This window comes from Orbicella franksi, chromosome 15 (genome assembly GCF_964199315.1).
Source record: "Orbicella franksi chromosome 15, jaOrbFran1.1, whole genome shotgun sequence".
Lineage (NCBI taxonomy): Eukaryota > Metazoa > Cnidaria > Anthozoa > Scleractinia > Merulinidae > Orbicella > Orbicella franksi.
In genome coordinates, this window is record NC_138159.1 from 2063318 (window position 1) to 2088032 (window position 24715).

The window sequence follows — 24715 nt, forward strand, 5'->3', positions numbered from 1 at the left end:
CCTATAAGGTTATTGATGTACAATAGAAATGATGACTTTCGAAAACATCTCGTTATGCTCTCCTGAACTTCTATCGGTATCTAGTCACGGTTTGTTAGCTATGATGTCAGACCATAATTTTCTTGTCTTTTGTTGCAGAAATCGAAAACGCTAGATTGAAGTACGCCGAGTTAGTAATGTCTAAATATGGCTCCTTTTTGCGATGACAATTATCTATATTGACTCACACTTACATAAATTACAGAAGATTGTCGCATGCAGGCATTATATAACTTAATAAATTTTTGCCCATCGCCTCTTTCTAAATGTACGTCTGGTAAATAAAATTCACTCACACCTTCTTTTACTAAGGACAGAGGGGTAGGGTGCAAATTTATTCATGCCGACATTTTTCTCACGCCCACGACAGCGTCGATCGATACGCGATGTCCCGGATGTGCGACGGACTTGGCCAGTTTGCAGTTATTAGAGCTACAATAATCTCAAATACGGACTGATCTGTTTACCTCTGTGGAAAAGCTTATCTGGAAGGTGAGTCTGCTAGCTAGCAGGTAGTTTATAAACCATAGCCTCGCATCAACCCTATTTTAACATTTTCTTCGCGAAGAATTATTTCTCTAGATGGTTTTGGAAGCTGAGTCTTTCGGAGCGAATGTCAACATTTCTAGTTGACACCCATTTTCGTTCGCGCGAACCACTCTTGTCATGTGTTTGCCATAGTTTTGAGCGTATTTGTTTTGCAGGATGTATACATCTTAGCAAGTTATTGTTGTGGAATTGCTGTATTTAAGTGACGTGCATAAGCTTAGATGATCTTAGGGACGCGTTCTGGCTGTTGCCGTTGTTAATTGCGAGAGTACTGTGCAATTTGGGGCTCATCAAAAAAATTATTTAAGTGAATGGACGTCGATCGCTTTGCATTAATTTCGTGCAAAAACTGTGTTTGCTCTTTACGAAATGACCTGTGTTTGTTAATGCAAGAATTCACAGTTTCGATGTCTTATTGCGGTTAGTTATGTCTTCCAACCGCTATTTACATGCAAAACCATATTATACCGCCGTTACCATGAACGCGTGAATTATAAAGCCCCTGCGGGTTTATTTCCTCCCCTAGGCTAGTCAACATTTGTTTTCTAGAAATGACCATTAATCCACGAGATTTTTCTACTAAAATAGCTCGTCCTTCGACTGACAAAATTTGCGCGATCCTGAATTTTTTTTTATTGTAAGAAAACATTTGAGATAAAACTAGTTAAATCTACCGTTCTGTTACTTATTTTCCGCATTTGAAGTGTCACTTCTAGCACATTTTTTGTCTCGTTATTTTCGATTCAAAATATTCCAATCCTTGCAGCATCCTTGATGCTAATAAAATCCATGATTCATTTATAATTATTTAACGGAACACCTATTATATAATATTGAAAATACATGAAGGAATATTTCTTTTTGTTTTTTTATTCTCTAGAGACAACAAAAATTTAATTATGTGCGGTATCAAAATGCATAAATTACAACACAGGTCTACCGTATATGGACACTTGAGCTAAATTTGATTTGACCAAAAACTAGTGAACTAGTTTTTCTCTTGTTTACTAGTTCTTCATTTTGGGTCGATCTCACCAACGCAAAGAAATGAAATGATGTCACACTGGGCTTAATAATCACTTTTTAATGCAATCCCTCCCCCCGACCGAAACCAGACCTTCTGAATAATTCTATGTGCCACTTGATGAATGCCGTTAAGTTTGATGTTTATGCCTCTATAGTCCCACAAAGTCAAAACTTCCCTGTTGTGTTGAAGTAGGTGTTTTCTTTTAGAAAATAACCAAAATCTTTAGAAATCGAAGAAAGATTTAAATTATTGCGTTCGACGAAGTGGAACGCAAACCTAATTTTGACCTGTGGCTTTTCAGAGTTGGTTTTCCTGTGCACGGTTCTAGGCCAAAAAATACCACATTCCTGTAAGGACACCAAAATGGCCACCCCGCTTGATTTTTGCAGGAGCATGTCACGGCCAGCAAACTGGTACCGTTTAATGCTAAGACATGTGATAAGACATGTGGCGAACATGTGAGTATGTGAGCAGGCCACGTGAGCTGGTCTTTCTGATGGATCTTTTTTTGACTTCTTTCCATTCAGTCGCTGTACGCCTCGCTATTATGTGCTCTCAGCGTTAGATTTTGGCGAATTTAAATGCTTCGACGGCAGCATTTATCGCAATCTGAGGGAATTGTCCTTGTTTATTAACACGACTTGGCTTTGGGATGATAAACCGTGGGAAACAGCTACATTTTGATTGCATTTTTTGATTAGTTACAGTCGCGACAGATAGCTCAGTCTTTATGCGGTCGAAAGTTATTGTTTGGAATCCGTGGAAAAGTACTCTGAAGGCAAGATCCATAAGACTACTTTATTCATCAGGGGAAATACTCGAATTAGTCACGAAACGAGCACGCGACTGCAAATGCTAGCTTAGAATAATGTACGTAATTTAAATATACTATGAAACTTGAGAGACTACAGAAACTGGCAGCGTCTTTAATCGTCACGCAACGTATCAACAATTCGTGACCTCTTCACTAGCATGGACTTTGACACTATGCATATCTGACTGTAAAACCTCGGTTGCTGCTGAAAAATGTTGATTTTAGCAATAGACAAAGGTTGAAAGTCAGCTAGTAAAATCATTTATTTATGATATATAATTATGTATTAAAGTTAGAGCGTCGAACGCACTCTCATAATCTCTGATTACTACTAGTTAATAGCTACTGAAGATCCCTGAAGTGTTTGAAAAATGTATTCTTAAAAATCTTTGGGTTTGAAGTCACCAAAATGCAATTATTGCTTCATTTCCCATTCTCTAGATACACTTTGCCCCCTTAAAATTTGATGGTCATGTCACTGGCCACTGTCCCCTGAAATCAAAGCACAGCCGCGGATCCACCATTTTACAGAAATCGGTCAGATTTTTCAGAAGTACTCAGAAACCTCAGTCACCATTTATCTGAGATCCACGCCTGAAGTGCCCCTGCTTAAGTCACCAAAATCATTAGGAACAATAAAAAATTATTATATTATCAAATTTATCATAGCCTATGTTTACTCTATCTAGCCATTAAAACTAAAGTAAAATCATTAAGGTTCCAAGTATTGATATTAATCCCGGCCACTTTTATATGGCCTTCACGAAAGAGCCTGTGAAGTAAGTAAACCTAGTAAGATAATAAGTAGAAATGAGTATAAGTAGAAATGCTTTCCGGAAATCATAACCCTGAAAATAGACAAAAAGACTTCTTTCTTCACTTTTCTCATAATCATCACAAGTTGATGTTTGCTCTGAAGACAGAATTAAGTTATTGGTTCATTGAAACCGTCAGGCAATAGATTTCCTTTTCACGAACTGATGAAGATGATATATGATATCAGATTTCAGGTTTGAAAACTTTCCACGGTGATCCGCTGCAATAGTCTAGGGCACTGGCCTCTTTTAAGTTTTAGAACCTTAGACCTTACCCGCTTTGCTTACAATTTAGAAAGCCTTGGTGTGAGAAAGAAAAAAACAGATACTATCCTAGCCCCTCTTTCGGTGTGGCATCATGTACATAGGATGATATAAGCACCCGTACATGAATCAAAAACGTAGGGAAATGTCTTTTCATGCCTTGGCAAACATGCTTCCTTTAATTTTTATCTGTTTCAATCCATGTTACGCATTTTTAAAAGATTTTGTAATTTTTTACCCTTTGAATTTTTTCCCATTACTTGTTACTTTGTTACTCTATTTAGTAACACCAGTTTTAACAATATTGCCTGATTGATTTTACCAGGTATGTATTGTTGTGTGACATTAAAACATCTGGCACGATAGCCCTGCTGTGACTCATGATTGAGTTCTAGCAATAGCATACATTTCAGCTCAAGATAAAGAAGCTTTGCACATTCAGTGGGAAAACCCACCCCTTAATCAGCAACTCTAAACACGTAAATTTAAGCTTATCTTTTTTGTAATCTGCATCCTTTTGTCAATTATATTATACAGACTTGTTAGCATGACCTACTAGTTCAATTTCCTTCAATTTTTTCACTTCAATTTGCATCTTCTGAATTATTTGCACTGAAGAAGGCAGAAGTTTCTGGCAGAACATGTTTGTAAAATTTAATTTGTCATTTTATATTCTGAAACTTATAGTGATAGTTCTTCTTGATCAACAGGCACCAACAGTTAAAGAATTAAAATGCCAGTTGCAGAAAGTGGACAGAGAACTTTTCCTGGTGCAGGGACTAAACCAGGAGTGGAAATTTGGAGAATTGAGGTAGACAACTGCAAGTTTGTTTGCAACATGAGTGGGAATGATTTTTGACTGGAAACCTGTTATATGTGGTTTTTTACAGTCCTTGACTAAAACACTATTATCGCTATCTCACCCATTTAGAGCAATATTCCTAATCTTCAGAACTCTTCATGTACAAGTGGTGAGAATAAGAGTGGACATGTACATCAGCATAATTTATACTGTAAGCACATTTAGCAGATGCATCTTCATTTCATTTTTCCCCTAACTCTTGTGCCTGTGAGCCAGCAGCAAAGCAAACTACATATGTAAGTCACTCAAGATCTAAAAAAACCGTCAAAAATTTTAACATGCAATAAAATTATTTTTTTTTGTGATGGATAAGAACTTTTCTTGTCACCAAAATGTTGTAAATTGCAGAGGCTTATGATTGGGCTTATGATTGAGCTACTTTTTCCTCTAATCCGATAAGTCTCCTCTGTTTTATTCTGCATCTGAGATGGCTGTGGTAAAGTTAAGCGTGCTTGCTTAAAATACACCTGCATAATGTCGGGTACCAGAAAATTATCGCCAATGCCAATAATAATAATGCAGCTATTTGAAGAGTTCCTGCAATTGCTTGATCTAGTGAGGTCAACCCACAGTGTTATAGAGTGCTTATTAATATTTAAGTATAAATCATAAATTTCTTAATAAAATTAATGGTAGTAGTCAAAACAATAAATTGAGTTGATTTTCAAAAATTATTTTGCAGTTTTTTAAACCTGTTAAAGTTGACCCTAAGCAACATGGAAAATTTTACAAGGGCGATTCCTACATCATACTAGAGGTAAAATGTAAAATCATGAAGTACTGGGTTTAACATTGATACCTACATCTAAATACTTGTGTTTTAATTAATGTCTTGGAAGTACTTACCCTTCTCGCTTTTTTTTTTTGGGGGGGGGGGGGGAGCAAGTGGGGAAAGAGATTGTGATATGTAAGTATTATTGCCTGGATGTAGAATGGGGGGCTTGTGGCTTGTTTGGTAGAATTTATACTGTGGCATGGATGAAGGAGATGAGAGCTGTTAAAATCTTCTTAAGAAAATGGTTAAGCGTCAATTTATGCCTTTGCTATAATCACCTTGCTCCAGGTGACAGAAGCAAGATATGATGCAATCCTTGACCAATGACAGTGGAACAAAATCTTTATTTATACTCACCTGCCATAAGCAATTATGCTAATTGAAGGGGTGCATGGAAGAAAGCCCCAAGTGACTCTTGATCTTATGTCAAATTTTCCTTTTCTGTACAAGGAAGTGAAAAGCAATTTGCTAGGAGAATCTTGCAGTCTATCAGATGTCACTTAGGGTCTTTTTCCATGCACCCCTGTAATTATTGTGAGTGTGGACTCCCTCTATCTAGCTCAGGAGCTGCTATTAGGTTACATCTCTCCTCCATCTGGATTTGAAATCCTTTTGTGTTGCAGTTTTGGAAGGTCTGCACTTAGCTACAAGAATTTCGTGATCAGTTCACCTAATTTTGTTTGCAGTCATTTTGATTGCCTCCATGTTGCTCTTAAAACACCTTGTCGCGTGTCAAAATTTGACCTGACAGTTAAGGGCTATATAGAAGTTGTTTAAGAAGCTTTTAAATTAGTACTTGACCTGTTCAGTTCTTAACAAATGTACATGTTTTTCTTCTTTTCTCTTTAAGACAAGAACTGTTGGAAAGATGGCAAACATATATTTTTGGCTTGGGCCAGAAACCTCTCAGGTGAGAAAAAATCAGTTAAATGTATCAAGTATAAACAGAGAAACAATAGCTCAAAGAAGTTGCTAAGGTTTACTGGAATTGGGATTACCCAATAATATTTTTGGAGAACTCATCACCTTTTTTGTTCTTGCCATGGTTAAAACAACTTGCAACCAGGTTTTGAAAACCAAGCAAATTGGAATGGTCACTTGTTCCCCTTGTTACAACTGTACTTTCGTCCTCACGGCCAAAATAATTAGCTTTTCATTGTGTCTTTTGGAGGCACAGTGGCCTCATGGTTAGTGCCCTTGTCTCTCTATTAAGCGGTCCAGGTTCAAGCCCTGGCTGGGAACTTTGTGTTGTGTTCTTGGGCAAGACACTTAACTTTCACAGTACCTCTCTCCACCCAGGCGTATAAATGGGTACCACTGAATTTAATGCTGGGCTGCAATGGACTAGCATCCCATCCAGGGGGAAGTAGAAATACTCCTAGACACTTCATGCTACAGAAACCAGGATAAGCACCGGCCTGCTGGGCTGCATGGCCTGTATGCAGACTTAGCTTGATTGAATGGCTAGTAACGCTTTTTGCTATGCTTTTCTGTTTTGTTACAAAGGACGAACAGGGAGCTGCTGCCAGCCTGTCTGTGATCCTTGATGATGAAATGGGTGGTTATCCTGTACAGCATCGTGTGGTTTGTAAAAGATTTGATTGATTTCCTTTTGAGCTTTCCACTCTATAGAATGAAATTCTTAATCTTATTTCTTTTCAAATTTCTTTATCCCAGGTTGGTGGTTATGAAGATAAAGGGTTCCGAAACCTTTTTCCAAACATAAGGTAGGAAGAGTTTTTAATAAATTAAATTAATTTACTATGCCACAAAATGGGGTATGAGGCTGTGGCACTTCCTGATGAACCCGGCCTATTTTGCCATTCTACATGTACACTCCAGCCACCCTCTGTGTATTGTTCCAACATCTGATCTTCATCTGCTGCTTTGGAGCTACTACAGGTCCTATCAACCCTTCTCACAGGCTTTGAACTGCAATGTTCATTTTAAACCTACCAGGATTTTTCCCATCTTGCGTAGTGCTTTTAGTTTCGATTCAAGTAGGATTACAAGTAGGGGTTTCATAATTAAGGGCTAGGCACTGGGCAAATTGACAGGCCATAAGGAAGATTTTGTCCGCCTGGTTTGACCATCAAGAGAAAAGTTTTTCTCATAAAGGAGTTCACTTCAAAAACTTTTGCCTGCCTGTGAAAACTAGTTTCTCCTGCTGAAAACATTAATGAAACCCCTGTGGACACACTGCTGATCAATACGAAGACTAGCATCCTTAACCTTAATGAGGGATAGCCTCAACAACTCTATATTACCTGTAGTCTAGTTCACTTGGACCCAGATGACATTATTTTTCTTTCCAAATGTAGCTTGCTCGATGGTGGCCATGCTTCGGGTTTCAAGAAAGGGAAGAAAGAGTTTGTAAAGGCATTGATACGTGTGAAAGGGAAACGTAAAGTTTATGCTTCTCAGGTGAGCTGACAATGATTTTTTTATAAACTTCTTTGCATGCATTGGAGACCTATCATACTAAAAAGTCTGCCTCGCCAAAAAAAAAAACCCACACTCAACCAAAATAATTGGCCTATTTTGTTGATGTCAGGCAGCATCAACAATTTTTCATACTTTTCTTATAACCATATATTAATCAAAATCCACCCCCCATAGATACATTTATCATGCCAAATTTAGTAGATTTGTGCAGTTTCATAGAGAAGCTGCTACAAACTCATGAAAATATGGGACCCCAAACTTGGCAATTTTTACAAAGGAAGATATGCCAGGGAGCAGGCATTGCCCCTGGCAGATATTCATTTCTTTGACTTGTAAATATTGGCAGGTTTAGATGCCATATTTTCATTGAGTTTGTAACAAATTCTTGTTCAACTTTGCACATTTGCTAAATTCTGCATGATAAATTGCATGGTGAGGCTTTTGAAATTATGGCTGAATTATGGTTAGCCTGCGAGCAGGCCTACCTTTGAGCCACACGTGCAAGTGGCAAAGAGCGAAGCAATCTGGTGGGGTGGAGTCTGGTGAAGAGGCAATGAGAAAGTGCCTTTCTTATCTTGCAGCTTTGCTGCCTGCTTCCACCACTTGATTCTGTGACTCCAACATGAGCCTGCCTGTAGCCTAACTTATGGTGGGAGGTCTAATAAAGCAAAAAAAAAAAAAAATTAATGGACAGTATAAAGTTGACTGCTAGCTGGAATGGCTATGATTGTTCTATCATGAGACAAGTGCTCTTTAGCAATACTCCCAACTTGCTGTTCACTAGCAGTGCCTCAATAGGCCAATTTCAATATGTTAAAATTCTAACTAACAAAAGAAATCAATTATTCATCCCTTAACCTGGATGTGATTTCTTTTGCTATATTCTCGCAAGCCTCGGAGCCAAGTTAGTAAGTGGCCTAGTAATTAATTTTGAATTCATTTCTTCAGGTGCCTCTTACTGTTGATTCTCTTAACAATGGAGATTGCTTTGTTTTTGACTGTGGAAGAAAGATTTTTGTGTGGCTTGGCAAGGAGAGCAATGCGAACGAGAGGTTTAATGTAAGCTTATTGATTGTTAAGTTTTTTTGGTGGGTTTTGCTGTGAAGTAAACACAATACTCTTGATGTTTTTACAAGAATTCTAAAAAATTCTGGTAATAGCCTGCCTAGCTGGCAAGATTTTGCGTGCAAAGGCTTTCATTTTGGTGGTGAAGCTGTACTCTATGCTAGTGCAGCTGTGAGGGAATTGGTGAGGAGTGGTTTAGTTGCAAATTTCCTTGCAGTCTTTGCTTGCAAGAGAATGCAATGGCGGCTCTGCATCCACCAGAAATTACTCACTCATGAATTCCACCAGCTGTACAGGCTATTCTGTTTTATAGTGTGATACACAAAAAAACATGTTATTTTGAAATATGTAATATTTAATTAATATGTCTTATGTAGTTGTCATATGTAACTCCCCTACAGTAGGGATTTTTCTTAAGACCCCCACTCTTCTAGAAATTCCTAGATGAAGTTTCATACACTTTAAATGTTTTGTGTGTTACAGAGTGCATTTTCAGAAAATATCAATACCCACCCCAAGGAAGGTTATTGGAAATTCTGAAAGCAAGGGGGGTTTCAAAAGCCAAAATTTTTAAGAGAAATTATGAAGCCAAACTGGAATTTCTGGACGAGTGGGAGGGTTCTAACCAAAAAACCTTCCGTGGGAGGGGTATGGATATTTTCTGGAACAACACTCCAACCCAGGAAATTTTAAATTTTAATCCCTTCTGTACAGGGAGTATGGATATCTCTCTTTATAAAACAGTACCAGTAACTTTTATTGATATATGATAAGTTTACATGCCTTAGTAGCTCGCAGCGTGATGAGATGGCCAACGTGTCAGCCACTTAGGTTTGACCTTCAATTAGTACTAGCATTACTATTCGTGAATGGAACCATTTATTTTTTTCACAAACCAGTAATTACAATAAATAGTTTTTCCATCAAGCATGTTATAAGTATTTTTATATATGACAGGCTATAAAATATGGACGAGGATTACGAGATGAGGAGCGAGCTGGTTTGGCTACTGTAATTGTAATCGGTAAGTGTCTTAGTTTTCAACTTTGACATCAGCAGTGTTGACATTTAAGAACGTTTGTCAGGTATATTGTTATTGTGAAGGGGATTGGTGGATCACTGTTGTTTGCGGAGCTGAATTTAAGTTCAAGAAGAATGAGCAGACTGTGGAATCCTGATTTTTGGAACCTCCAGTGGAAACACAAAAATTGGTTCATGCAGGGTTCCAGATAAGTTTTCATGGTTGGGTGTCAACAAGGAATTTGAGCGGGTCAATTTCTGCTACTCCCACCAGATCAGTATTAATAAATTTTCTATTCATTTGTTGGTTCATGTAGTTGACCTCGTAGGGTTTTTGACCTGAGACCCCAGCTTATCTGAAACATGGGGTTTGAAAAATCATGTAGTTGGAGAAATCGGGGATAAGTTTCTGCAGTGCTCATTTTTAGCCTTGGCATAAATTATACTTATGTCGCTATAGACTTAACCCAGGCAAATAACTGATGAGAAGGTTGAGCCTTGTGTCCCCAATGTGTTGGTGTATTTTTACTGTTGTTAGAGTAATAATCATTATTCCCTGGAGGACTTCCATATAAAAAAGGGTGAGGGTGCTTGTCAGAAATTTTAAAAAGAAACCCTAACAGGTACTAAGATCCTGTTTTGTGGGCATGGCTTGAAAGTTTTTTTTCACCCCTAAGAGGTACCAATTCTGGAACAACACATGATCTCCTGTGATATTCTTTTCACTCAATGCCATAAAAGGTACCGCAAAAGCTCCCATTGTGGACCTTTTGAGGCTTACCGGTAACATTGTAAGAGGTACCAAAACCGTGTTTTTAACCCCTAAAAGGTACGACAAGCACCCACCTTCCTTTTTATATGGGAGTTCCCCCCCCCCCCCCCCCGCCATACTTCCATTTTGCTGACGATTTCTAACATGTTATTTCAAACGCAGGAACGCCAGAAGAAGAGGAAGAGTTCTTTCTTGAACTGACTGGAAACAAACGTATTGTTCCTATTACTAAGGAAGGGGAAAGCGATGAAGCTCATGATGAAATCCTAACTCTCAATTTATACAGGTACAATACATGGATGCAATATTTATGGCATGTTTGAGAAATGGCAAACATTTTCTGTGTCTCTTTTGAGTTTTGTCTAAATCTACTAGAGTTCTATCACGGATGCCGTTCCTTGATTGGCTTCACTACCCATTATCTATTCTGTTGTAGATCTAGACTAATGAGTAGCGTAGCAGTGTGGGCTTGTTAAGAAAATGGCAACCACTTCATAGCATTTTCGAAGTGTCTGTGAAGAGGATTAAATATAGTTTTGAATATCTAGTAGATTTGTACTAAAACAATTAGCTTATTTGCTCTCAATTTCTATGTGTTATATAGAAGACTTGGGCTGTGCCCTTGTCAACCATCACAGAATAGAAATCTCGAGCTCAAACTCTACAATAATAGAAACATACAACGAAATCTGGGAGAACAAGAGGATGGGGGGTTTGGTACATATGAAAAACACCTTTATTTTAGCTTTAAGTATCATCACTCATGACAAGGTATACAAACTGAATGGTTGATTTAATCTTTGTGATTTCAGGGTCCAAGAGGATTCCAGTGGAAATATCACGATGAAAGAGACTGGCAGCAAACCTCTGAAACAAGAAGATCTAGACCCTGATGTTAGTCTCGTTCCCATGTTACAATGTCTAAATAATTGCAATTTATGTGGCAATTTATAAGGCAATTTAATTTCATTAATATTTACAAATATTTAAGTCTCTTAAGTCTGCATACAAGCCAAGTGGCTAATCAGGCTGGAGCTTATCTAGTTGCTGGTGTTTAAACAGAACTTTTTGTATTTATGGCAGGACGTTTTTATTCTGGAGACTGGTCAGGGCATTTATGTGTGGGAAGGAAAGAAATCAACTCGGAATGAAAAAAATCAAGCCTTCAAGGATGCCCAAGTTAGTGACATTTTAATTATTGTCATTTTATTTATGTCAACTCTCCTGGACTATCTGAGAGTCTTCTGAAATCAGCAAATATGAATAAATATCATGTCTCCCATATCCAGGTGAGGGAACTCCCATACAAAAGGGAAGGGGGGTGCTTGTCGTACCTTTTAGGGGTTGAAAATATGGTTTTGGTTTTTCTTAGGTTGTTCAGTGTCAAAAGGCCCACAGCGGGAGCTTTTAGGGTATTGAGCACAAACATAAGCACTACAAAAAGAAACATTTTCCTTTTTCTTGTGCTTGTACTTATTTTACTAGTATTATGCTTATTTTACAAGTGGGACTGGCATGAAATAAGCACTACCATATAATTAGCACAAAAATGAAGCCAATTGCTGTCTTGTTTCTCCAGCAATGTAACTCACACTGCATGCGTATGTTGCTAGTGAGCATCATTTTGCTTGTGCTTGTGCTTAACAAGCTCATCTCAAAAGTGTGAAGCAGGCTTAAGCATTAAAAGAAGCATCATCAATTTATTTAACATGGCCAAATTTTAATTCAAATTCTTATCAAATTTGCCTTTGTTTTTAAGGGGTTTATCTCTGCCAGACAACTGAATCCTAACACACCTATTAAAGTCATTAAAGAAGAGCTGGAGCCAACAGAGTTTAAACAATATTTTTCATCATGGGAAACCACGGTGCCCTTTGGAATGACACAGACATACCATGCTGGCCAGGGCATTGCCACTAGAGGTACAGTTTTTTTAAACTACTGTAAGATACCTAGTGTTCCTGTTGGAGTTTCTACGTTAGCTGTTATTGCTATGTCAGCTGGCTAACAGTTGGTACCATTTGTGGCAGCAGCTATGAAGAAATTAATCAGTTCCAATATGTCATTTGTTCAGCTGTGCATCTGAACATGTCTAATTTGTTTTATTTTAATTTATGATGATAATTATGAGTTAATTGTAGTAATTTATGATTTTTCTTTGCTAATAGTATTAATTAATTTATAGAACAATTGCATATTAAGTGGTGATGAATTTAAATTAAAATTTAAACAATCTTGGCCTTGCTTTGAAGAGACAAATTATTTGTCTGGAAACAAATACACTTGAACCCCGCTATTTTGAGCTCTCGGGGAGACAAATAAAAAGTTTGAAATAGTGGGAGTTGGAAGTAATATATCAAACACGAAAGACCGTGTTTGACCACATTTCCAAACTCCAAGAAGAGAGTTGAAAATACGACGCACAGCGGAGTATTTTTGACGAACTTCGAGGTGTTTGGAAATGTGGTCAAACACTGTCTTGAGTGTTTGATATTTCTTCTCAATCGAGACTAAAACTAAGGAGAAAACGGAAAATTAAAATCATAAAAATCTATGCTAATTAAGATCAGATATCCAAACACCGTCACGGTCATGATTTCCTTTGTTTAAACTTGATGAATTATTAATGAGTTTGAGAAATAACGGATAGTAAATGGCTGAAGGGCAAATCTAAGGGAAAAGGTTTTGAGTTCAAAATAACAGGAATTCGGAATAACCAAGTTCGAACTGGTGGGGTCCAACTCTACAGGTCTCAGGTCTTCCTAGCTGTTGTTTTTTAACATTGTTACATTTTTATGCAATTAGTCTACCATTGTATGCCTGCCAGTTAAATGCAATTCAACAGAGTTTGCCAGGATTCCACATGTACTCAGACCAGAGTGGGCTAGTAACAGTCTGCCTTTAACAAGCTTTTTCTTGAACTTTAGTGTCTTTGTGGGGTCTGTTCTCTAAGGCTGGTTTTCTCTTTCCCTGCCTCTGTTTCCACTGATTTATCAGTGTGATGGTGCCTGTTTTTTTCCCTTTCATGGCTGGGTTGCCACAATGTATGTATATGTGATGGGAGTGGTCTCAATTTAATAGCAGGTCCTGGATGTCTCTCAGTCATGCAACCTCCATTTTGCAAGATAGCTGTTGACGCTTTTAATTTCTTTTCATTGACTTTAATTTTCACAGAAAAACTGGACCAAAGGCCAAAGTTTGAAGTGAAATCCATGCATGACAGAAGAAAGTCGGTGACCAGCTCCCTTCCTGATGACGGCACAGGCACGGTCCAAGTTTATAGGGTAAAAGGATTTAAGTTAGAAGAACTTCCTGAGAAATCTCATGGGGTGTTCTACTCTGGAGACTGCTACGTCATTCTGTACACTTATCTCAAGAACGGCAGGGAACGTCACATCATCTACTTCTGGCTGGTGAGCACTTTATTTAAAACCCGGGGAGGGGGGTACACCCGGAAAAATTGGGCAGGAGTGTGCTGCCCGCTTCCCAAAACCCTTACCCTACTTATGGCCAAAATCTGCGATATTCCCTATCCTATTTATGACCTGACCATAAATTCGAAACCCTATTTATGACCTGACCCGTAAATCAAAACCCTGTTTCAGACCTGCGTTACAATTAATTCCCTGGTTCAGACCAATGTTAAATTACCGTAAATATAATTTGTGAAGGGCTTTTGTTGATTTTCTTTTCGATAATGATGAAAAAGTGGCTTCTTCTTAAAAACATACCCATATCAAGGCTAGAGTGCAAAATCCATTCCCTATTTATGTCCAATATGGCTAAAATCAGCTAAAATTGATACCCTATTTATGACCAAAACGGCTGAAAGACCATATCCTTTGGGGCCGGGATTTAAAACCTTCTTGAATGTCCACATTGCCGAGCTGTTGTATGATGAAGTTGTACATTCTACATTCGGATTGTCAACAAGAATGGCGGCCTGTAATTGTACTCTGTACAAAACAGTCATGGACCATCATTACGGTCAATTGCAAATGACGGTATGTAAGAAAGGATGGCAAATTGTTTGAAATGTAGAGACCACGATAAGATATATGCTCTGTTTACAGGCCGTAAGCAAGAGTGATGGTCCTTGCCATAGTTTATAGATGGAAATGGTTATGAAACCCGACAAAGTGAAATCTTCATTGTATTGTTTCGTTTGCTCTTTTGGCCTTGACATTGTACAAAATACAATTACTGTGTACTACTGACGGAGAAAAAAAAAAGCAACAGAAATGTTTCAGTTACGTAATTCATGAATGTATGAGTGCAAAGAAAATGATTGCATGGGCAATCGCATGGACCTTCCAACATAAATCTTGGCATCTCTGGCACCATCCTTCTTTATTAACTATGCCATGCAAAGTTTACAGACGAGTCCTTTTGTTGTAAATGGCGGTCCATATAAAGCAAGTGCAATAGTATTGGACACATCTAGATAGCCATTAGGTCACGGCATCGACTGCTCTCTGCTTAGGCATAATATTTGTGACCTTTCAACCAAATTTCTTATTGAAAGAAAATGAGAAACATGATTCCATCATCAGATGTATGGGTTATTGACCAAGTGTGAGGTCAAGATGGCTGGATATTGGCCAAGTTCTTTTTTTGCGTGTTTATGGACCGAGACAGAGTCGAGGTCCATAAACACGCAGGAAAAGAACGAGGCCAATATCTAGCCATCGTGACCGAACAAGCACTTGGTCAAAAAGGATTTATTATATGGTTTTCGGGGTAATTTTCCTTGTAGGACACAACAGGTAGTCCCGAGCAGGCAAGATAACTCCATCTTGCCTGCTCAGGTAACCAATCACAGCGCAGGATTTGATTTATCTTGCCCGCTCACGGAGCTGGCCATATAATGATGTTACTTTTATGCTAGGGAAATGATAGCACAGCAGATGAACAAGGAGCAGCTGCAGCTGGTGCGATTGCCCTTGATGACCAGCATGGTGGAGAACCCTATCAGGTTAGTAGTCCTTTGGTTTATGTTTTCTCCACCTCCTCCTTGTCTGTGGTTCCTCATTTTTAGCTTCCTCCTCCTCTGCCTCCGCTGCAGCCTCCGGCTTCTCTTCCCCTTTTTTCTCCTCCTTTTTTTGTGGCTTTCTCTTTGCCCATTCTGTTCCTTCTCCTCCTCCTCCCCCTTCCGCCCCTCATCGTCATCTTCTTCGTCGTCATCATCGTCGTCGTTGTCGTCGTCGTCGTCATCATCATCATCATCATCATCACTTTTTGCATTAGTAGCAGCAACATTAATTTTTGTGTCTATCCTACCCTGTCCTCGCACTATCCTCTGTCAGCGTTCGGGCTTCTATGCGTCTTCTCTGCTTTTTCTTCACTCCCCCCGTCCTCCTTTAGATTATTTCTGGTCTCCTTTCTGTTCTTCTTCCTGTTGGTTGCCATCTTAACACCACCAACATCTCAGTCACTCTGTGAATGAAGTGTCTTTCCCGAGATCATGACACAATAACCCTAGTCAAGGTTCAGCTCTGGACCATTCGATCCAAAGTCCAGCAAATAGGTCACCACTCCTCCAAGACTGTACAGGAAGACTCGTCAGTTAAATGACTTTTTTTGCTGTTGAACTGTTTAATTTTTCAGGTTCGAGTTTGTGAAGGGAAGGAACCTGAACATTTTTTTATGATTTTCAAACGTCGGCTTATCATCTATCAGGTAAGCATTACAGTTTCTCGTGGAAAAAAATTGCGTTCAAGGGAGAAATGTTTTCCAGCAAAAGTTAGGGTTAGAATACAAATGCGATTTTCTCCTTTAACTTTAGGACTGATGATGTAATTTGACTCTGAGGTAAAGCATGTGTGACAAAATTTTTGTTAAAGTTTTTTTTTTTTTTTATGGGCTATAACCTAAATAAGTAAAGAATGCCAGAAATGGAAAATGCATATCGAAAATAGCAAAATGGCTAAGTTTGAGGCCCCTGACATTAAAGAGTAAGTTCTTTTGACAGTTCGGAAAATTTAGAGGATATCTATGGAAGACATTGAAAATGTTGCTGGAGATGAAAGTCTTGCTCTCCAACATCTTTTTCCATACAAATCTTCTTAATTTTTGAAAAATTCAAACTGTCATAAAATCTCATTCTTTAATGACAGGTGCTTCAAACTTAGTCATTTTGATATTTTCAACATGCTTTTCCCATTTCTGGTATTCTATACGTTACAGCCAATAATTTTATGAAAAGTAGGTCACGTGATGGCCCAGCTGCAAAGGGCCTATTGTTAAAGGAGCTCAGTCACGGTATTTTGAGTTATTTTGGCCACATACAAAATTACCTTTAAATGGTAGGAAACCTGAAAATAACAGTTTAACAAGATAGAAAAATACCAAAGAGATAATGATAAACCATTAAGGAACAAGGATGGTTAAGGATGGAGACGATTAACACGGATTACAAACGACGAAATTGAAAAATTGAGGCTAAACTTTTCAATATGCGCAAACTGTGACTGAGCTCCTTTAACGTTGTCTACTGTCTGTTTGTAGGGTGGACATGCTAGTGGCTTCAAGAATGTGAAAAATGAGGAAACTGGCAGAGACACCCGTATGCTTCAGGTTCGAGTCACTGGAAACAATGCTAGGATTGTTGAGGTAAAGCACTGACGGATATAAATAAATCCATCTACTGTCAGCCACTTTTTAACTCTTGGTCACTGAACCTTGGACTACAGAATACCCGGCCACTCCAAAACACTTCAGTTGAAACAGTGGCCAGCCGCGTAGCCGCGTAGCCACGTGGCTGCGTAGCCCCGTAGCCACGTAGTCGCGTAGTCGCGTAGCTACGTAGCAACGTAGCAATGTAATGTGACTATTTCTTGTTCTAAAAACGCGAAAAAAAGATAAGACTGTGCACAAACTGCTTAGCGGCGTATCCAAGTTTTTAAGGGTACAACTTCGAGTGCCCAGGTATTCTGCATTACTCCGTAAGAGATAGGGTGTTCGAATTCTACTAATAACTGTTTTAAATCTCTTTGGACAGGTTCTCCCAGTAGCCCAATCTCTGAACAGCAGTGATGTGTTTTTGATACATAGTTCTAGTATTTGCTATCTGTGGGTTGGTAAAGGCAGTATTGGTGATGAGAGGGAGGTCGCTAGAGAAGCTGCAAGGCTTATCTGGCACTCTGACGATCCAGAACGAGCTATGGAAGGCGATGAGAGAAATGGTTAGTCCTAATCCTTGAAATCCTTCAAAAGCTCTAGAGAACAGTTCAATTTTAAATTTCAAGGACGCTTGAAAAGCCCTTGGGAAGAAGAATTTCTGTAGAACGTGCTTGGAAATAATGAAAACTCCTTGGAATTTTGCTGGGAAAGGAAATAACGTATCCCGATTTTTCGAACCTCCGGGGAATTTGTTCAAAAAATCAAATAGTTCGAGAGATCGGGGCGAAAATTACAGTGTTCGACTGAGGAGAGGGAGGTTATCGAGAGGCTCGAAAAATGAGGGTTCGAGAAGTCGGGATTCCACTGTAATTCAAGACTGAGCGCAGATTTCAAAATCATGGACAGATTTTGTGATTTCAAATGTGCATGTCAGCCGACTCAAGACAGTAAAAAGTAAGTCTGCATACGAGTCAAGTGGCCCACCAGGCCGAAGCTTATCCCGGTTCTGTAACATGAAGCGACTAGGAGTATTTCTAAAACAGTGTTAGACCATATTTCCAAACACATCATCAGTTCAACTCTCTTCTCGGTGAATAGAAATGTGGTCAAACACGGTCTTTCGTGTTTGATGTATTACTTGAATTACTCCTTGAATCTTATTTCCCAAACTAGCAAAGACTATGGATAAAATCTGGACGTTGCTTGGCGGAAAAGGCGACTACTCCTCAACTAAGAAGAACTGGGTACGTATTGTGCAATTCCTTGGTTTAATCCTTTTGTTGAATGTGGTTTATTAAAATTTGTACCGTAACATCCTGATCCAGGCTCTTGGTGAGTGTGGACGATCGAAAAAGCCGGCAGGTGTCGAGCAGGGTCTGGGTTCTCCTTTTCTCTCTCAGACCCCGCTCGTCGTCCGCCGGCTTTTTTGATCGTCTCCACTCCCCGAGAGCCTGAAACAAGCCATACTGTAAAAGTGGCTGAGTATCACGTGACTGATGAGTACCAGTTCGTGCCATGCGCAAAGCATTCTTAACTGCCTGGTTTTGAAGTCCACTCAGTAACTTGTCCTCCTCAAAGATAAGATTCCTTGTGGAGAAATAACTGCAGTCAACGATGATATGTGAAGCCGATTTTGATCCAAACGGGCAAGACTCCGCACACGAATAATCTCACTTAGAGTTTTATCTCTTTTTGATGTTAAATATTTCATTATTTGATCATGCCACACTTTCTCCTTGTCGTTCATTACTATTTCTTACAGTTTGTAATGTTCATGTACAGTCGGACCAAATGAGTTATAGAAATCTCACAGTTAATGCTTATAATGCTTGTCTGATCATAACTGTTTTTCAGGGAGAGGGAGACAACCAGACTTATCCCGCCAGACTTTTTCACTGTTCCAACGCGTCGGGCAGGTTCAGAGTGGAGGAAGTTCTTGACTTTTCACAGGAGGATCTCGAGGAAGACGATGTTATGATCCTTGACGCCTGGAAAGAGTTGTTTGTGTGGGTTGGAGAGTCCGCACGTAAAGAAGAGAAGCACGAGGCGATTAAGACTGCTTTGGTAATGTTATTGTTGATTTCAAAGGAGCTACCTGGCTCACGGCTTGCGCATCTTGAAAAGTTTAGCCTAAATTTTTCAAGTTCGTTGTTTGTAATCGGTGTAAATCTTCTCCATCCTTGACCAGCCTTGTTTCGTTTTGCTTTGTTATTCTCTCTCTGGTGTTTTTCTATCTTAGTAAAGTACTATTTTCAGGTTTCCTTCAATTTAAAGGTAATTTTGCATGTGTCCAAAATAACTCAAGCGCGAAGGTCAGGAAATACCGAACATTGAGTGGCGGACATTAAGAATTCCGTTTTCTTCATTTTCTTGCTAATAATTAGGTTTCTTAAATATTAGTTACAAAAGAAACTTAGTACAGTTTATTCCCGTCAGAATACCTTTTATTTCGAGAAGAAATACAAAATTACGTTTTCAGGTTGGGATGCAAAATGATTTCTCCTTACTTTTACAAACCAAACCACACAAACAAGTTTGAACACTTGGCCTCAGACTTCCAAATGTTAGCTTTACATTGTCAAATATGTTCACACTGGAATCCATTGCATTGATATTCTTGTCTCCTTTAGGTCTCGCCTCGCCGGAGGAATTTGAAAACGCAGCTTTGTTTCTACGGTTAGGCCTTCCGTCCAGACTAATCTGGTACGAAAACGGAGCTTTTAGAAAACGCTCTTCAAACCGGAGGAATTTGGAAACGCCGGCTTTGAGTTTTAGTGTGGACGGAAAACATTTTGAAAACGAGGCTTTTCATAAACGGTGACGTCACGATAATCATGATAGTCCCCTTCCCGAGTTTTCGTCAAACACAAATCCAAAATGAGCGGTGATTGTTGCGTTTTCAAATTCCACCGGCTTAGTGTAGACAGAAAACATTTGATGCGTTTTCAGAGTGAAACCTCCGTTTTTAAATTCCACCGGTGTACTTTGGACGGGGCCTTGGGAATCCTCGCTTCTTTTTGGGCTCATGTCAATTGTCATTTACAGCAAAATCTAAAGAAAGGTTGAATCTTCCTTTTTTTTTTTTCAGGAATACGTGAAAACAGATCCACGTGAGCGAACTGCGGACATGACGATGATGGTGATAAAACAAGGAGCAGAACCAGTGGCATTCAAGTCGTACTTTGTTGCTTGGGAGCCACAGATGTGGAATAAGAAAATGAGTTATGAAGAACAGTTAAATGCCATCAAACAAGACAATGACAAAGTAGACGAAAACGCCTGGAGCATGGTATGCGTAGTCTGCTTAGCAGTCGATAGTCGGGAGGAGTGTTGCGTTACGACGGAAGTAACGCCGTTGAGAATGCGTGATATTTGGCATGGCCATGGGTTCGATTACCAGCCGCTGTTTGGGAAAGGAGCCCGCGCTCCTAAGGCCAAACTCGAGAGAGCGGCGGAAATCGAACCTAGCATGGCCAAGTCACAGAGTGGCTCAATCAGGGAGATTCATAACATCAGAATTTTCTCTACTTAGTAGTTGGTGAAATTTTTGGCTCTTTGGGTAAGACATTCAAGGAGAAATTGAATATCTTATCTTTCAAAAACTGCAAAATGTCTGAGTGGCAAGAGCATTAATGAACTGATACTCTTTACAAAATGTTGAGTTTTCAAACTCGCTCGTACAAAAAGTGTTCAATATATCGAACTCAAATTCCTTGGGACAGTTTATCGTGCTATGGTCTTTCAATATTCAGAGCTGTTATGTTTAGTTTTTTTTTGTAGCTCGATCACTGAGAGACTGAAGCCCCGTCCACACTGCGCTGGAGAAATTTGAAAACGCAGCTTTATTTCAACGGTTAGGGCTTCCGTCCACAATAACCCGTCACGAAAGCGGAGCTTTTTGAAAACGCTCTTCGAACCAGAGGAATATGAAAACGTCGGCTTTGCGTTTTTATTTGGACAGAAAACATTTTGACAACGGAGCTTTTCGAAAACGATGACATCACGATAGTATTGCGATTTCCCTGCCCGAGGTTTACTCAAACACATAACCAAAATGACCGGTGATTGTTGCGTCTTTATATTCCTCCGACGCAGTGTGGACGGAAAACATTTGATGCGTTCTCAGAGTGAAACCTTCGTTTTCAAATTCCTCCGGCGTAGTGTAGAAAGAGCCTGAATCGCTTGTTCTAAAGAGGCAAATACTTTAAACAAAGATTCCCCTCTACAAATCCCTGAGCGCAGAGCATAGAGCTTTCGTGGTTTACCGTAGAATTTATTTTACAGACCGAGTGGGAGGAGAAACTCAAACCAAAGAGCTTTCCTTTGGAAGTGCTGACAAGGAAAGGAGAAGACTTACCCGAAGAGGTGGACCCTACAAAGAAAGAGGTGCGATCGACTCTCAAGTTCTCAATACCGACTGCCATACATTGCGATTATGCTTGTTCTGAGAATTTCTCTATTCACATCACTCACATACAGTTTATTTACCAGATTATACAAAGTAAAAATTTACATTTCACTAGTAATATAAAATAAAATACGGAATAACGGAATAACGCACGCGACGATGCAATACAATACAAGGGAGTTTCTTATTATGTATTATTATATTAATGAAATTAATATAAACTTCTATTTAGAAAAGTAGTTTTGAATAATAGGCAGCCGTTCTTTCCATGTTTCGTTATGAAATTCTAACTTTGTTTGTAATTTTGTTTGGCTATAGAAAGCTCTAATTTGCAAGTTGTTTTATTCTGGCTTTCAATAATGAAAGAGATGGTTTTATTTTGAGACCTCGGTATTGGGAGATAAGACAATCTTCCTCTATCACTTGTTCATTTGGCAATCTGCATTCTAGGGAGAAATCAGATGTCGTTCGTTGCTGGAAACTGATGTATCACCAACTTCTCTCAACTAGTAGAACTATAGGAAATGTAGGCAGGCTAGTGAGGAGTTGTATTTTGACATTTGCTTCACATAACTTCGCTGTTTTAGTGGTATTGTGTTTTAACAATATGTTCTTGTTCTTGTTTTGGTTTGTTGGTTTGTTGGTTTGTTTGTTTGTTTTTGCTCAGTGTCCTTGCTGATCCATTTGTGATAATATAATATGTCAAATTATTCTCGCATTTTGATTGATTCTTACCTATGATCTACTGGAGGACAGACGCATAGATGACGTCATTAATAGTCTTTTTTGTTTCCTTTGATATATAGAACAATTGGATTCTGTGTTGACGTGCGTCTGTTCAGTAACAGATCACAAAGACGTCAAAATGTGATAAGAACATCTGCGATACACTCGGCTATCGCCTCGTGGGTCACTTTTCTGTTCTTACCACATTTTAACGTCATCTATGATCTATTACTGAACAGAAGCACGGCAACAGGGAATTCGTTAATCTGATACCATTTCTACCACTCGTGAATCACTCTTTGTTGTTTCTTGTTTTAGTTACATCTTGAGGACGCTGAATTTGAACGTCTCTTCAAAATGTCTAAGAAACAATGGGAAACTTATCCGCAATGGAAGAAAAACCAAGAGAAGAAAAAACTTGACTTGTTCTAGACAAAGGACGCCCTGTCATTAATTTAACTAATATAATGCATTTTTCTCATCTTTAGTCCATCCATTTGTTAGGGGAGGGGGAGGTAACGATGACATAATTGATGCATTACCGTAAACTGCTGCTTTCAAGCCCTGGACTTATACAACTTTCTTAAAGTTTTTAGATGGGCTTATAAACGGAGGGGCTTATAACCGGATTTAAAAAAACTGTCTCGAATCGAGCGATGGCTGCACATGTTGATCAAGGTAGTTTTACATTGACGGGTAATTAAGCCTCAAAACGTCATAATAAAACGAATTCAAAACAAAGAAAGCTATTGGGGGCTTATAAGCGGTAGTTAACGGTATTGTAATAGCTTTTTAACACTGGCTAGTCTTTGAAGGCGCTAGCAATAAGTTATAACAATGACACGGTATATTAAACTACTAGGTAGAGCTATTCTAAAAAGAATGGAGAAGCTTTTCGCAGATTACCTCAATATATATTGGGTGGCAAAATTTTTTGGCTAAACACTTTGCATAATTGGCAAGAACATATTTTTAAGTGTTTTAACTAAATTAATGAACCAAAGCAGTAATATTTTGCTAGGCATTTCAATTTGAATTTCAATGTAATGGTATCACAGTGCACACTAGGTCCCGGATTTAAAATATTTAAGTGTGTGTGACCGTTCGCGGTAGTATTTGGGTTGTCACGTACCGCTGCTTCCCAATGAATTGCGTGACAACTCAAGGCGGCTTTAGCGCTTTTAATGCGACTGATGGGACAAGTTCTGTTTTCGCTAAAAGATTCGAGTCAGCAGTCGATTTATGGGCTTATGCCCAGTTTGATTGAACGGTTTACCCTGCGCTTAAATTTGTTCGTTGTGTAGCTCGACAGTACTCGCGAAGAATCGGAAAGTGTTTCAACGAAGATTCAACGAAGATTTGCCGAAGACGGAGCTTGTTCCCTCAGCTGCAACAGTGTTGGACGAAAGTCGCAATGAATTTAATATTGTACACAAATAGGCTTTAGTATTTATATATGTCTTATTACGTGTGTGTAGAGAATCATTTACTTAGGTTAGGTAGCAAACAAGTTATTTCATTAGGCAATAGCTGTATCCCTACCCCAGTCTCCCCCTCGTCTTCATAGCTTCACGGTAGGGGGTTATGACGAATGGCTGAAGGTTAAGACCCGGATGTTGCCGGTCACTGCATCACCGTTGTGGTGGGAAAATTGCAATATTCTTAGATGTTTTTCTAACAATTAAAAGATTCTGAAAAGAGAGCATTGTCTCAAATACGTTTCAACTAGTGTAGCTAAGGTCGTGTTCTATTGGGACCAACAGTTTCTGGTTGTGTTGGTTGGGATTTTTCGTGTTCTATTGGGAAAAAACCGATTTCGGTTGGTTTAGTAGGCCCTTTCCTGCAATATGTGAGCCCGCGTTCCTTGCCCCGAACCGCCTCGTGGGAGAAGGATAAACACCCGCGCTCCCAAAACGGCTGGAAATCGAGCCTATTGGTTTAGTTGATCAACTTTTCCAACCGGCCTCAAACCAGGTTAAAACGGTTGAAAAAGCATTTGCGTGACTATGTCTTGTGATTGTAGCTCGCGTAAGGACAATTCCCGGGAGTTACTGCGTTTCAACGGAAAACGATTGGAAAAGTATAATAATCCGGGTAATTTTAGAAATTCTCGCGCTCTCATTGGTCTAGAATGGCGTCATATTCCGCTATATTCACCTAAGACTAATTTTCAAAATGGCCGCCTCGTGCTTTGGCGATGTGTCTGAAGAAGAAATGAATACAATGAAAGAAAATGCTATTCCGAGAAGCACCAAACATGCTACAAAGTTCCAAGTGACACTTTTCAAAAGTAAGATGTGAAAATTGTGCTAAATACCGCGAAACCTTGTGAATTCCCGCGAAAATGTCGCTTATTTCGAAATGAAAGAGTAAATCAAAACAACTATTAAATTTTTCGACACTTCATTTCTTTACTTTATTTATCTAACAGAATGGTTTCAACAACAAACCGAATTTACCACTGACTTTGAGACAATTTTAGCCTCCTTTCTGGCTTTTTCTTAGAGGGAGAA

The 24715-nt window shown here is 39.0% G+C and overlaps 1 protein-coding gene across 2 annotated transcripts; it reads left to right on the plus strand.

Annotated features, from left to right (window-relative positions):
- Window positions 1–299: 299 nt before the first annotated feature.
- Window positions 300–23904, plus strand: LOC145469098 (advillin-like). 2 transcript variants are annotated; one of them, XM_081452752.1, is made up of 23 exons: window positions 300–531; window positions 4219–4319; window positions 5053–5127; window positions 5996–6055; window positions 6652–6729; window positions 6823–6872; window positions 7467–7569; window positions 8539–8649; window positions 9613–9679; window positions 10610–10733; window positions 11260–11341; window positions 11531–11626; window positions 12207–12369; window positions 13622–13860; window positions 15336–15422; window positions 16055–16126; window positions 16955–17059; window positions 17448–17631; window positions 18242–18312; window positions 18923–19132; window positions 20157–20357; window positions 21353–21454; window positions 22521–23904. In XM_081452752.1, exons 2-23 carry the CDS (start codon window positions 4242–4244, stop codon window positions 22632–22634), a joined length of 2472 nt encoding a protein of 823 aa, XP_081308878.1. In that variant the 5' UTR covers window positions 300–531; window positions 4219–4241; the 3' UTR covers window positions 22635–23904. The 2 variants fall into 2 exon arrangements, with proteins under 2 accessions (XP_081308878.1, XP_081308879.1); XM_081452753.1 differs by lacking the exon at window positions 300–531 and adding an exon at window positions 558–2073.
- Window positions 23905–24715: the final 811 nt, after the last annotated feature.